The 13,812-nt window shown below is 42.9% G+C and overlaps 1 protein-coding gene across 1 annotated transcript in view; it reads left to right on the top strand.

Moving 5' to 3' along the window:
* Positions 1–6,040, top strand: part of SLC5A12 (solute carrier family 5 member 12) — a 106,900-nt gene extending 100,860 nt beyond the window's left edge. The window contains exons 13-15 of the mRNA XM_073658060.1: positions 1,197–1,300; positions 1,528–1,661; positions 3,006–6,040. Coding sequence (XP_073514161.1) covers positions 1,197–1,300; positions 1,528–1,661; positions 3,006–3,167 — 400 coding nt within the window. The 3' untranslated portion in view covers positions 3,168–6,040. The remainder of the gene's footprint in view (positions 1–1,196; positions 1,301–1,527; positions 1,662–3,005) is intronic.
* The last annotated feature ends 7,772 nt before the right edge of the window (positions 6,041–13,812 follow it).

Raw genomic sequence — 13,812 nt, 5'->3', positions numbered from 1 at the left:
AGGCTCGTTAAAGGGTCACTATTGACTTTTAGGATTGCTACTTCCAATAGGTGGCACTAGAGTTCAAATTCTCTTCCTCTCTGAAGATGCAATTTGCACATTTGTGAGATATGGAACAACATATAATGACTCACAGCAATACTCTTCTCACTGATCTTACTTTTGGCATCTATAATTTGTACAAGTGGTGAGGGGGCAGCGGGGGAAGGTAGAGCAGAGCTCTGTGTCATTACAAACAACCTCTGCTACTCTCATTTACCAACAGTAGAGAGATAGGGAGGGATAGGGAGTAGAGCAGAGCTACCAGTGCTGTGAGAGAAGGGCTGCAAAAAATGTGTGTATTGACTCACAATTCTGATTACTTTGCTGATCTCAATGTCAGAAGCTACAATGATTACAAGCAGGGGAAAGAAGGGAGAGTAGAGTTGTGTGTCAACACAAACACCTCTTGCTGTTCTCCTTTCACAGCAATGTCAGATCTGCTCTCATCCACTACACTGACAGTGCAATGGAGTGAGAGCCACAGAAGGCATTGGTAAAGACACACAGATCTGCTATACTCTTCTGCTCCTGCTTGCAATAGCAGTATATGCCGACAGTAAAATTAGTGTGACCTAGAGATGAAAGCAGGGCTTTGAGTCATTACAGCTATTTAAATATCACAAATAGATAGGAAAGTCTAACCATCTCTGGAGGCGTGTTCTCTTTTTTACTGCATGAAGCCTCCTACTTATAATTAGTCAATGTCATACAGGGGAAAAAGTAACTATACCCAGAAATAAATCTATAACCTTGATAAAGACAAAATTAGAATCTAAACATTACAAGATAATATCTCAACAATGGACAGACATGGGGATTCATAATTGTATATTTTGCATAGTACACAAAGAAGCGACTTGAATGACATAATACACAGTACCGAGCAGTGTAGCTGTGAATCCAGCACTGAAGTGGATTTGCTAAAAGCTCCAGCTAGCAGAGTCTCACTGTTCTCCTTCTTACACTAAATTCCCTGTCCCTCATGTTTAATGAGCTGCTGTAATCTGATTCCTCAGTTAGCAGATTATATATTGACTTAAGCTGCTTGTAACACTTATTAAGATTTTGCCGTAAAACACAAGATTTGAAAAAGAGATGTTTTTTGTGAATTGACACTCTCCAATAGATTTGTAACAATTAATTTTTACCAACAGGTCAGTGCTGGCAGATAACTGGTACAGTTTGTCCTACCTTTACTACAGTGCTGTGGGCTGCCTTGGATGCATCATCGCTGGGCTTTTGATCAGTTTTATAACAGGTTGGCAAAGTCTTTATATTTTTACTAATATCTAAGAGGAATTTTTTTATTGATAAAGGTCAGACAGCAGCTTATTCCTCCCTCACCGTTGAAATTAACACACATGACTGATCTGTTCCCTTCCTCTACGGTGCAAGCTAAAATGTGGATACAGCTCCTCCCAAACTGTAATGAGCCAAAGCTATATTAGAGCCATCTACTGATATAACATGTCATTTATTCCACAGGTCATGAGCATGGGAAGAATATTAAACCACTATTCATAAGACCAATCTGCAATCTTGTCTGCTTCTGGTCAGATAAATACAAGAAAAAGTGTTGGTGTGGTGTCCGACATGATGAAGAAGATGAAGAGGAACTGGTCAGTAATGATTTCAAGGTGTAGTAGTTGTGGAGATACAATAAATCAGGCATAGGCACAGCATTGCTTTAGCAATAGGAATATGAAACAGAGTAAGCTTGGATTGATTAGTAAGAAAGTTAATTGACTATTGCTGGTTCCTAGTTGGATAATTTTCATTAGTATCATGGGACAAGGGTTTTTGGGTCTTCCCTCTCTTTTCTATTATAGAACCATATGTTTTTGTCATATAAAATATTGAAGGATTGCTGATCCAAAAAAGGTGGCACTAGAGTTCTAGTCCTCTTCCTCTCTAAAGAAACAATTTGCATATTTCCCAAAGGAGAATTGCGACTTTGAAAGTCTCCTCACCTTGACATGCTTAACATGTCACTCACCGCAAGGAGAAATGTTATCCCTAGATACCGGTCTGACGCCTCTAATCCAGCCAAGCCAGAACTCACACTCTGCACTGACGAGGGGCAGTACCCCGAAACACAGTGTCTGCAAATTGAGTTTCTGGTTCTGGCTTATATCCTAAGTCATGTGACAAGGCTCGTTAAAGGGTCACTATTGACTTTTAGGATTGCTACTTCCTGTAGGTGGCACTAGAGTTCTAGTCCTCTTCCTCTCTGAAGAGACAATTTGCATGATTCAAAAAAGGACATTTACCCATTTGTTTTGCTCTGATAATCATTGGGGACATACAAGATATTCTTAAAAAGATGAGGGAAGATATTAATAATTATGTGCAGATCAGTTTTAGACTTTATTAAAGGGGTTATCCTGAATTTTATTATTTTTGTGTATTTGAACTAACAGGCAGATAGTTGCTAACTACCATCTCACAGCTGTCTGCTATACCTTTCATAAAATAGGCAGGACCCCACATCATTTTTTTAATTAATTTATTTATTAGGTTAAAAAAAGCATAAAAAGCTGTAGAATAAACTTTACATGAAAGATACTGAAGGGTGAAAGTTTATAATATGTAGGGGGTTGTGAAATTATATATTTGCAGGATATCTATCTATCTAACTATTTATCTAACTATCTATCTATATAAGATTGCTTTATTTTTGTCAGCTAGCTTTTAAATTTACATCGAGTATTATAATATGTAAAAGATGATGTTAAAACGCATGTCATACTGATCGCACACGGATCCGAGCCGAGAAAATAATCGCACACTCGCATTGCACTCGCATGACAAAAGGTAAACCATACAAATTCCACTTGTTCAACTTTTGTAAATGAGAATGGGACAGATATTTTTCCCCATAGTGTGAATGAACCCTGAATGGAAGAAATTCTTGGTGTTTTTGAGAAAACTTGGTGTTTTAACATATTTTCCTTCTTTTAAAGGATGATGCCGTTTTCAAGAAAGACGTTATGATGACTCCAGTCCAAGAAAAACAAATAGAAAACTCATATGATAATGACTACAGCAGTAAGCCAACAGTTATTTATAATGCCGAGGAGAAGTCCTACACAAACCCGGACCTGGATAAGGAATGTCAGTTGTAGAGAACTTATTGCTTAGTATACTACAGCACGATATGTACATACTGCCGCAGTCCTTGCAAATTGTTGCCTGAGTATTTCTTCGCTATGACCTCTAATGTGTTCCTGTGCCAGAGATATTGTGGAGATTTGCTGTATAGTATTTATGCTTTTTTATTCATCATGTGTTCGATAATGTAATATACAGGACATTGGGCAAAATATTAAAAAATAGATACAACTAGAGCCATTCATGGCAAGTTCGTTTGGCAATAGACCGATAAAAACGTAATGAATAAAGAATTATTAAATGACAAAAAATGCATCCCCACTCATACCATATGGAAAAAAAACATTCTTTTATACAGGTACTGTGTATTGCCTGTTATAGACAGGTGATGCTACATATCAGAAGCCAGACTTGTGATCTAGATCTACTTTAACTCTATTTTAAGGGAAAATGCATAGAATTTGTTCATATCGATATTGATCAACTAATAATGAGGCAATCCTCAAACTTTCTTACTTTGAGTGTTACATTCAGCTCTGAAAGATGGTCATGAGGCACATACAGTGACCATCCTCCCCCCTCTACAATAGTGACACCCAGTGCCCCCCATTAAAGTATAATGATAGCAAAATCTCCATATAGAAAACACATTGAAACTTTGTGTCCCATACCTTATTGGTAGTATACTTATATCCAGGGGTTCACACATTACCCCTATTTGGTATTCTCTCATCAAGCACTTCCACCACACTATTGCATCCAGCATCAAGCACCCCTCTAATCGGCAGTATCATTCTATCTCTAGTTTACCATATTTATCCCCCCCATCCAATATAAGCGCATCCATATCTGCTCCTCTGTTCTAGGTCTACTGCTAATGTACCAAGCTGACTGACAGCCGTAAGTGACGCATAGTAAACTGGCCCCCGGCGGTAGTCATGTGAGTAGGTCGCCCTTTCCACATCTACAGAGAATTAAGTGTTGTTGGTGGGTGTGTGCGACATTGTTCCTGGTACTGTTTCTTCCATAATCGTTTGCAATGCACTTAATGCAATCTCACTCCCTTTTACCTTTTCGATCAATGAGCCAAACTAGTCCCCATAAGCAATGTCCATTTCAAAGTTGGCCAAACTGGTGAAAAGGGGATTACAGTTTACACCTTCTTCTTCTCCATCTTCCACACAATATACCTGCTCCATTCTCAGAGTTACAGTTTGCATTTTGTTTCCGGCAACAGATACCACAAGCCACAAGTGGTTCCCAAGCACCAGTTGGGGACCCCTGTTATAAAGCATCTTAAGAAACCAATATTGTGACGCTCGCAGCCCTGCCCTGGGAAGATGGGGGATACTTGGAGTCGGGTCAGATGTTAAGGGGATGCAGCCATGGCCTGGACCCGTTCCGTGCCCAGGGCCGTCACATTAAAAAGGATGTAAGGGCTTTCAGGGTTGAGTGGTATTTATCGACTACGCCACCTGTGGTGTCTGGTGATGCGCCACCAGCGCTGCTAGCAGTCCTCCGAGGCTGGATGTAGTGGCAGCAGGCGATGTTATAACTCCCCACAGGCGGAGCAGGGCCTCAGGGCAGATGTGACAGGAGGATGGGGAGAGTAGTCCTGGATCACTCAGGTGCTGTGTGGTGCAGTGCAGAAATGAAGGAACCAGAGGTCTTTTACTCACAGTTCTTTTAAGCAGCGGCAAGGCTTCTCCCTGCTCCTCACGGATCACTGCGGCCACCAGGGATGAGGGCTCAGCGCACCCAAGGTATTCAGGTACCTCGATCAGGACCCTCCGAGTGTTCCTAACAGTCCCCTTTGAACCTCTCCTGTCCGTGTGCGTGGAAAGGCTGGGTCTCCCTCTGGACTATGCACAGATATAGTGTAAGGTGGCAATTCCGTTCCGCCTGTCACCCGACGGGATCCACTGTAGCCTACGAGGCTTCTCTGACAGAGACGTGAAGTGGCAAAGTCAGATGTCGGGGGCCGGTACCCTTCTTGCAGCAGGAGTCACTCTGGCCAGGCCAGAATGGAGAGTACAGGTGGCGTACGCCGCTCCGTCCGTGCTCCCTGGGATCCTTTTTCCTGTGGAGCTGTTACTATAGCTCCCGACCATCTTAAGCAAGGGGACTTGACCGGGGTAGATACACTGTTAACTCATACCCGCTCCTCCTGTCAAGGTCAGAGCACGAGGACCGTGCATCTTCAACATGCTGCAGGCTCCAACACATGGCCGCTGCCAGCTGTCAAGATCACACTCAAAGAACCTGAGCCAAGAACAAGAACACTGTGCTTAAGATGGCTGGCTATTATATATGAAATTATGTGTGTAAACTAAAACTGTGTTCTACCCTTCACCCACTACATGGTTCCCCTAACTTTTGGTTCCCCTCACTTGTGATCCTGCTGAGGCAGCACTATGGTGCATACTTGCCTCCCATAGGTCAGGAGTGTGTAGTGTTGAATGTAGATTCAGGGTCCTGACCAGTGCACCTTCCTTACCTGGGTGAGGAGACACTACACCTGCTGACAGGCTGCAGTATCCCCCCTTGTGGCGACCGAACCCTCAGGGGCGCCACAATATCATTTCTGTTTTTTGAAGATATCTCAACTAGGGCAGAATTATCACTGTCACATGTTTAGGCATCTGTAGGGACATCAATTCATGTGTGAGTTCATTGACAAAAGAAGGTCCACATCCCCACTTACTATTGCTTGTACTTCAGTACTGCAGAGCATAGTATGCAATTTCTGTCAGTAAGAAATTACCTGTAATAACCTTTTTATTTCATTTGCAATTTGCCTCAAAAGAATCGCCTAAAATTGCATGTTGCTGAAAATTGCATCACCTAGACAAGGCTGGCACTGTATTATTAAATGGTCTGTTTGATATTACCTGGGTACCATCTTTTTCTTTGGTGAGGTCACTTTGACATTACTAAGGCTGTATTTGCATCACATTGAAAAGGGGTCAGTGCCCTCCTAGGAGACGTCAGAGTGCGAATCTAAATTTTTGAAAAAATTTATTGAACCTGGCAAATTCAAACTTCAAAAGATTTGATCACAGTAGTGGCACTGACAGCTCTAGTGGTAGCACTCCAAATAAAGGCAAATCTAGAACAAGGAATCAAGAAGGGACAAGAAGCTTAGTACATTTCCCACATTCATACAAATGACAGTCGATTCACGGATAATGATGATGGTGAGTGTATGGTGGACATGACCTCAAAAAAACGATCGGGACACAAAGATGATGCTATCAGGGGAGGAAGGTGTAGCATTAGGCCGCAACTGGTTTTGATAGAGGTGACTCTACCGCACCTGGAAGCTGTGGTGGTGATGAGTCCCGTGTGCTCATTTCAGGTAGGGGAATTCTTTTTTTCTGCTGGTCAATTAATGTTTTGCAGCATGCAGATCCTGTGGGACTAAAAAATGCAATGGACAACTTGCTAGTAGGCTAATAACCAATGTTCTCCATCATCACATGAAGCAGCATAACCTGCTTAAACTAAGCTGACCAGATACATGATCAAGTGTCAAATTCCTCTTCTTTCTCATCTTTCTTGTGGTATCCAGGCCACATTCTCAAGTGGCACGAAGTCGGTAGCGTCAGCTTATGAGCACGGATGCCACAGACTATACATTGGATGAGTTGCTCCAAAGCATGAACCAGTAAATCTCATGCTGGGTCCTCATCAACTTGACATTGCAATTGTGAATACATTTTCTCCAATTTTTTCCAATTAACGTGTGTGAGGAACATTCTGTCAATGTGTTATACACGTTATTAACCACAAGATGGAGCAATTGAGTCAATTTCTAAATTCCTAACCAGCCTGTAACAATTTACAATATACATGACAGGAGTAAACAACCCAATATATCAGAAGCCGGCTTGCATTATTTATGTCACATTCTGATAGCATTACTTGTTCTTATGCTATAAAACTAGAACAAGAAAATAGCATTATAATTTGTTGTCAAATGGCTCCATGTAAATATCATTTAAATTGTTGTTTGAGAGTTAAAGAGGCTTTCCATTCTCTACACATAAATCTTAATCATTGTAACTTTCTACTATATTTCCCTTTAACTTCCTACCAATTTAAGAATTCTGCTTGTTGTCAGTGAATAGATTATTTTATTGTTTTTATCCAAAATTTGAAAAGCTGTAAAAGTCTAATCCTTCTCACACCTCTCTGAGGTTTTGCAACTTTTGATTGAGACTTCATCTTTGAGCTAAACTTTTTTTTATGTCTTGCCTTAAACTGGACTGCCATGTTTTTGTTTTTGCCTAATATAGCACAATGAATGGCATTTTCCATACATTAATGCTAAGTTCCCTTGAGAATTTGTTAGAAGAGTCATTGACAATAAGCAGATCATAGTATGAGCTTTACAGGAAAAAAGAGGGATCACGACATTGAAAAGTTTTATTGTTTTATTACACATAAAAATATAAAAACTTTTCTAAATATAATTAATAAAAAAATTGTTAGGTAAAGGCATATGCGAAGAGTGCAAAGTGCATGCATGGTATGTATCGGCTCTGTGGCGTAGCTACTGAGGGGCAGAGGGGTCTGTTACCCAGGCCCTGGGCTCAGAGGGGCCCATCCGGGGCTACACTACCCTTAACTGATCAGCATACATAGCGCGCTGATGCAGTTAAGCCCAGCGGTAGAGAAGGGAGACACGATCTCCCCGCACTACCGCTCTCCGTTTTGTAGATCGCAGGTAAGCCTACGGTCTACAGAGTGGCTGAAGCAATGACGCATGCACAGGACATCAGAGTCTCGAACTGTGGGCCCATTATACTTTGTATTTTTTGAGCTATGGGCCTATCATGCCATGTATAGAAGAGCTGTGGGGCCATCATACTGTGTATAGGGGAGATGTTGGCTCATTATAGTGTGTACAGTCATGGCCAAGAGTTTTGAGAATGACACCAAAATTATAATTTCACATGATTTGCTGGCCTCTGGTTTTTATTAGTGTTTGTCTGATGTTTATATCACATACAGAAATATAATTGCAATCATATTATGAGTACCAATAGGTTATATTGACAGTTAGAATGAGTTAATGCAGCAAGTCAATATTTGCAGTGCTGCCCCTTCTTCTTCAAGACCTCTGTAATTCTCCCTGGCATGCTCTCAATCAACTTTTGGACAAAATCCTGACTGATAGCAGTCCATTCTTGCATAATCAATGCTTGCATTTTGCCAGAATTTGTTGGTTTTTGTTTGTCCACCCGTCTCTTGATGATTGACCACAAGTTTTCAATGGGATTAAGATCTGGGGAGTTTCCAGGCCATGGACCCAAAATTAGAGATGAGTGTTGTTCTACTCGAACTGTTCGCCAATCTCAAATTCGAGCTGTTTTGGGCGGTGTTCGAGCCGTTCGGCGAACACGAACAATTTGAGAAAAATTCGGCTGTTCGAGGTTATGTTCGATAACTGTTATGATAAATCATAACTGGATTTTTTCTCAGTAATGATGAAAATTAATGTTAATACGCAGTTTGAGTGTACAGCGGGGTGGGGGGAGGGGCAGGGGATGGATCTCTGCAGGAACAATGAAGATCTCCATTTTTTTTTTCTCTTTCCCGCATTTACAGTGGGGAGGTGCAATCTGTTAGCCTATCAGCAGCGCACACACGGAGCGAAGTGCTTTTTTTCACACAAGCAAGGGCATGTGTCATTGGCAGTGTATGTCACATGTCCTTGCCCTATAAGACCAAGCCATTTTCCCCATCGCCACCATTTTCTCACTGCTGCAGCTGCGTGTTAGACGGCACCGCTGTTGCTGTGTGCGCTATACCTTGTTAATTTCAAGCCAATTTTCGCACAAATCTACAGATAGCTTGGGAGTAGGGAATAGTTGTGATTGCAGTCCTTTAAGGACTAGGTTACAGCATTTCCTACGACTTTTATCAGGCAGGTCTGTGCTCTTAAATAGATAGATTGTGGGAGTAAAGACTAATTGTAATTGGAGTCCTTTTCAGGACTAGGTTACATCAGTTCCTATCAGTTTTTGCCAGGCAGGTCTGTGCCAGTGCTGTGCAAGTTTTTTTCACAGCATTTGGCTGAATCTAGCAAAGCTAATCCTTTTTGGCCTATTGCAGAGTGTGTTAGTCAGTGGAGTAGCCTATCTGTGTTGCAAGATATACCACCTGTGTATAGAATACCAATTTTTTTACTGCACCTAGTGAAGTAAAATCTTTTGGGCATAGCATCATTCTATTAGTCCATCTATACTGACCTCCATCAGGTTGCAAATTGAATATAATTTTTTTCTGCATCTAGCTCTGAAAAAATATTGGGCTTCTAGCTGTGTGTGGGACTTGTTGTATTAGTCCATCTATACTGACCTCCATCAGGTTGCAAACTGAATATATTTTTTTCTGCATCTACCTCTGAAAAAATATTGGGCTTCAAGCTGTGTGTGGGACTTGTTCTATTAATCCATCTATACAGACCTCCATCAGGTTGCAAACTGAATATATTTTTTTCTGCATCTACCTCTGAAAAAATATTGGGCTTCTAGCTGTGTGTGGGACTTGTTCTATTAATCCATCTATACAGACCTCCATCAGGTTGCAAACTGAATATCTTTTTTTCTGCATCTACCTCTGAAAAAATATTGGGCTTCTAGCTGTGTGTGGGACTTGTTGTATTAGTCCATCTATACTGACCTCCATCAGGTTGCAAACTGAATATATTTTTTTCTTCATCTACCTCTGAAAAAATATTGGGCTTCTAGCTGTGTGTGGGACTTGTTGTATTAGTCCATCTATACTGACCTCCATCAGGTTGCAAACTGAATATATTTTTTTCTGCATCTACCTCTGAAAAAATATTGGGCTTCTAGCTGTGTGTGGGACTTGTTCTATTAATCCATCTATACAGACCTCCATCAGGTTGCAAACTGAATATATTTTTTTCTGCGTCTACCTCTGAAAAAATATTGGGCTTCTAGCTGTGTGTGGGACTTGTTGTATTAGTCCATCTATACTGACCTCCATCAGGTTGCAAACTGAATATATTTTTTTCTGCATCTACCTCTGAAAAAATATTGGGCTTCTAGCTGTGTGTGGGACTTGTTCTATTAATCCATCTATACAGACCTCCATCAGGTTGCAAACTGAATATATTTTTTTCTGCATCTACCTCTGAAAAAATATGTGGCCTTCTAGCAGTGTGTGGGACTTTCTATATTAGTCCATCTATACTGACCTCCATCAGGTTGCAAACTGAATATAATTTTTTTCTGCATCTAGCTCTGAAAAAATATTTGGCCTTCTAGCAGTGTGTGGGACTTTCTCTATAAGTCCATCTATACTGACCTCCATCAGGTTGCAAATTAAAAATAATTTTTATCTGCATCTACAGTACCTCTGAAAAAATATTTGGGCTTCTAGCTGTGTGTGGGACTTGTTCAATTAGTCCACCTATACTGACCTCCATCAGGTTGCAAATTCAAAATAATTTTTTGTCTGCATCTAGCTCTGAAAAAATATTTGGCCTTCTAGCAGTGTGTGGGACTTTCTCTATTAGTCCATCTATACTGACCTCCATCAGGTTGCAAACTGAATATATTTTTTTTCTGCATCTGCCTCTGAAAAAATATTGGGCTTGTAGCTGTGTGTGGGACTTGTTCTATTAATCCATCTATACAGACCTCCATCAGGTTGCAAACTGAATAAAAATTTTTTCTGCATCTACCTCTGAAAAAATATTTGGGCTTCTAGCTGTGTGTGGGACTTGTTCTATTAGTCCATCTATACTGACCTCCATCAGGTTGCAAATTGAATATAATTTTTTTCTGCATCTAACCCAGCCAATAGTTTTGGCCTAATACCACAGTTGGCCACTCAGCTCTGCTCGGTTCCCATCCATTGTTTTTTTGTGCAAACAACTCCAGAGTTGTGAACTAGTTAACCACCAAAATGAGTGGAAAAAGGCCTGCTGCTGGTGGAAAGGGGAATAGGCGTGTTGGGAAGGGGAAAAAAGGTTGTGTCCGTGGGGTAGGTGTTAAAGCAACAGTAACATCTGCAGAAGAAAGACCATCTTCCAGCCAAACTAAAATGTCTACTTCTTTTAGCGGACAATGTGATAAGATCCCTTTCTTACGGCCACGCCAATCGCTACAAATTCCAGATGAGGCACAAAAACAGCAGGTGCTTCAACGGATATCAAGTGCTCCTTTAAGTGGGCTCTCCTCCACATCAACTTCAACATCACAAATACTCCAGTCCTCAAAGGTGTCACCCCAATCGCACTTGCTTCCTCACAGCTCCCAAATCTCCAGCTGCCCGTCTGAGTATGAGGTAGAACAGATGGTTGAGTCTGCAGAGCTGTTTACTCATACTATAGCCTGGGAATCAGAGGTCGACTCCAGCGCTTCTGTGAATCCAGACGAGGAAATGATCTGCACTGATGCCCAGAATCTTTATGAGTCAGATCCAGGACCAGACGCAGAAGGTTCTGACCATAATGTAGACCCTCATTCCCAAACTGTAACTCCTGTTGGTGGAGACAATGAGGAAGACGATGATAAGACTCAAATACCTGATTGGAGCGACAACTTTAGTTTTTTGTCAGGGCAGGAACAGGTTGGCTCTGAGGACGACGGGTGTGATAACGCACAGGGTGATGATGATGAGGTTGGAGATCCCACTTACTGTCAACCCACAATCAGCCAAGAGATGAGGTCAGCAGAGGAGGTGGAGGAAGATGCTAGTGACGATGAGGTCAGGTTGCGCCTTCCTGGACAGAGACGTAGTACTGGAAGCACGCCAACAACTGCATCCTCAAACACAACTCTGCCTCTCACCACAAGTCGTGGTGGCTCTTCAGGTCGCATGGGTGCTAAGACTTGCATAGCCTGGGCATTTTTTCAGATCGATAAAGATGACCCAACTCGTGTTATCTGTAACATTTGTCAGCAAAAGCTAAGTAGAGGCCAAAAAATACATAGTTTGAATACTTCATGCATGAACCGGCACATGGACATGAAGCATAAGTTGCAGTGGGAAGCTCAGTGTGCTACAATGCGGCCTAGCCGGCCGGGCCAACCACCGTCTGCCATATCTTGTGCATCCGCGGCCTCTTCATCCTCTGTGACTGGGGGGACAGCAGTCACACCTGTTTTGGGGCGCAGACCTGCCACCTCTTTACCCGCAACAGCCAGCATAATTGGCAGGTCATCATTTTCTTTGGAGGTGGTAACACCAGCTGGTGTTGAGCGCTGTCCGACATCGATAGCACCACCTTTGGATCAAGGCAACCTAACATGTCCGCCTGCATCTTCCTCACAGACCGGCAGTTTGCCGGGGACACCCTTATCAACCCCGTCTAAGCACAATAGCCAGCCCTCGGTCCCTCAGATGTGGACAAGTAAAAGACCATTTCCTCCTAGCCATGAGAAAGCTAAGAGGTTGAATTTCACCATCTGCAAGCTCTTGGCTACAGAAATGCTGCCTTTCCGCCTGGTGGACACAGAGGATTTTTGAGACCTTATGTCCGTCGCAGTGCCCCAGTACCAGATGCCCAGTCGGCACTACTTCTCAAAGAAAGGTGTGCCTGCGCTCCACCAGCATGTCGCACGCAACATCACCGCTTCTTTGAGAAACTCTGTGTGTGACAGGGTGCATTTCACCACAGACACTTGGACGAGTAGGCAAGGACAGGGGCGTTACATGTCGCTGACTGGGCACTGGGTAACTATGGTGACAGCAGGACAAGGGGCTGCTGTCCAAGTCTTGCCGTCCCCACGAGTTGTGCGTCAATCCTCTTTATGTCAAAGTTCCTCCACTGCTTCTGCCTCCTCAACCTCCTCTCGGTCTTCCACCTGCACCCAAAGCCTGTCTGGTCATGCCACAAGCTTTCTAACTGCGCAGAAGGGATCCTGCACACCTCCTTACTATGCTGGCAGTAGGGCTCAACGTCATCAGGCGGTTTTTACATTGAAATGTTTGGGAAATGTGAGTCACACAGCTGAAGAGTTGTGGTCAGCTCTGGAGAACCAATTTCATGAATGGTTGTCTCCACTGGACCTGAAACCAGGGAAGGCCGTGTGCGACAATGCTGCTAAACTGGGTGCGGCCCTTCGCCGGGGCAATGTCACACACGTGCCTTGTATGGCTCACATGTTGAACCTGGTTGTCCAGCAATTTTTAGCCCACTATCCCAGACTAGATGGCCTTCTGCAGAGGACACGGTCGCTGTGTGCTCACTTCCGCCGTTCGCATCCCGCAGCTCAGCGACTTACATCTCTACAGAAGTCGTTGGGCCTGCCACTTCACCGGCTAAAATGCGATGTGCCTACCCGGTGGAATTCAACTCTGCACATGTTGCAGCGACTGTGGCAGCACCGACAAGCCCTGGTGCAATACGTTCTGACGTATAGCCTGGGCCAACGAGATCCAGAGGTGGGGCAAATCATGCTGGAGGAGTGGTCTCAGATCAGGGACGTCTATGCACCCTTCTGCACAGTTTTGAAATGGCGACGAAGATGTTTAGTGCTGACGATGCCATTATCAGCATGACTATTCCGGTGATTTACATGCTGGAGCACATGTTAAACAGAATTCGGAGTCAGGTGGTGGCACAAGAGGAGGTGGAGGAAGTAGAGGAGGAGGAGTTGTATGCGGAAGGGCTAA

Source organism: Phyllobates terribilis, unplaced genomic scaffold (assembly GCF_046119375.1).
Source record: "Phyllobates terribilis strain yellow unplaced genomic scaffold, ASM4611937v1 Scaffold_13__5_contigs__length_258822181, whole genome shotgun sequence".
NCBI classification, from domain to species: Eukaryota; Metazoa; Chordata; class Amphibia; order Anura; family Dendrobatidae; genus Phyllobates; species Phyllobates terribilis.
The sequence above is the reverse complement of the archived record's forward strand: the minus strand, read 5'-3'. Positions and strand labels throughout refer to the sequence as shown.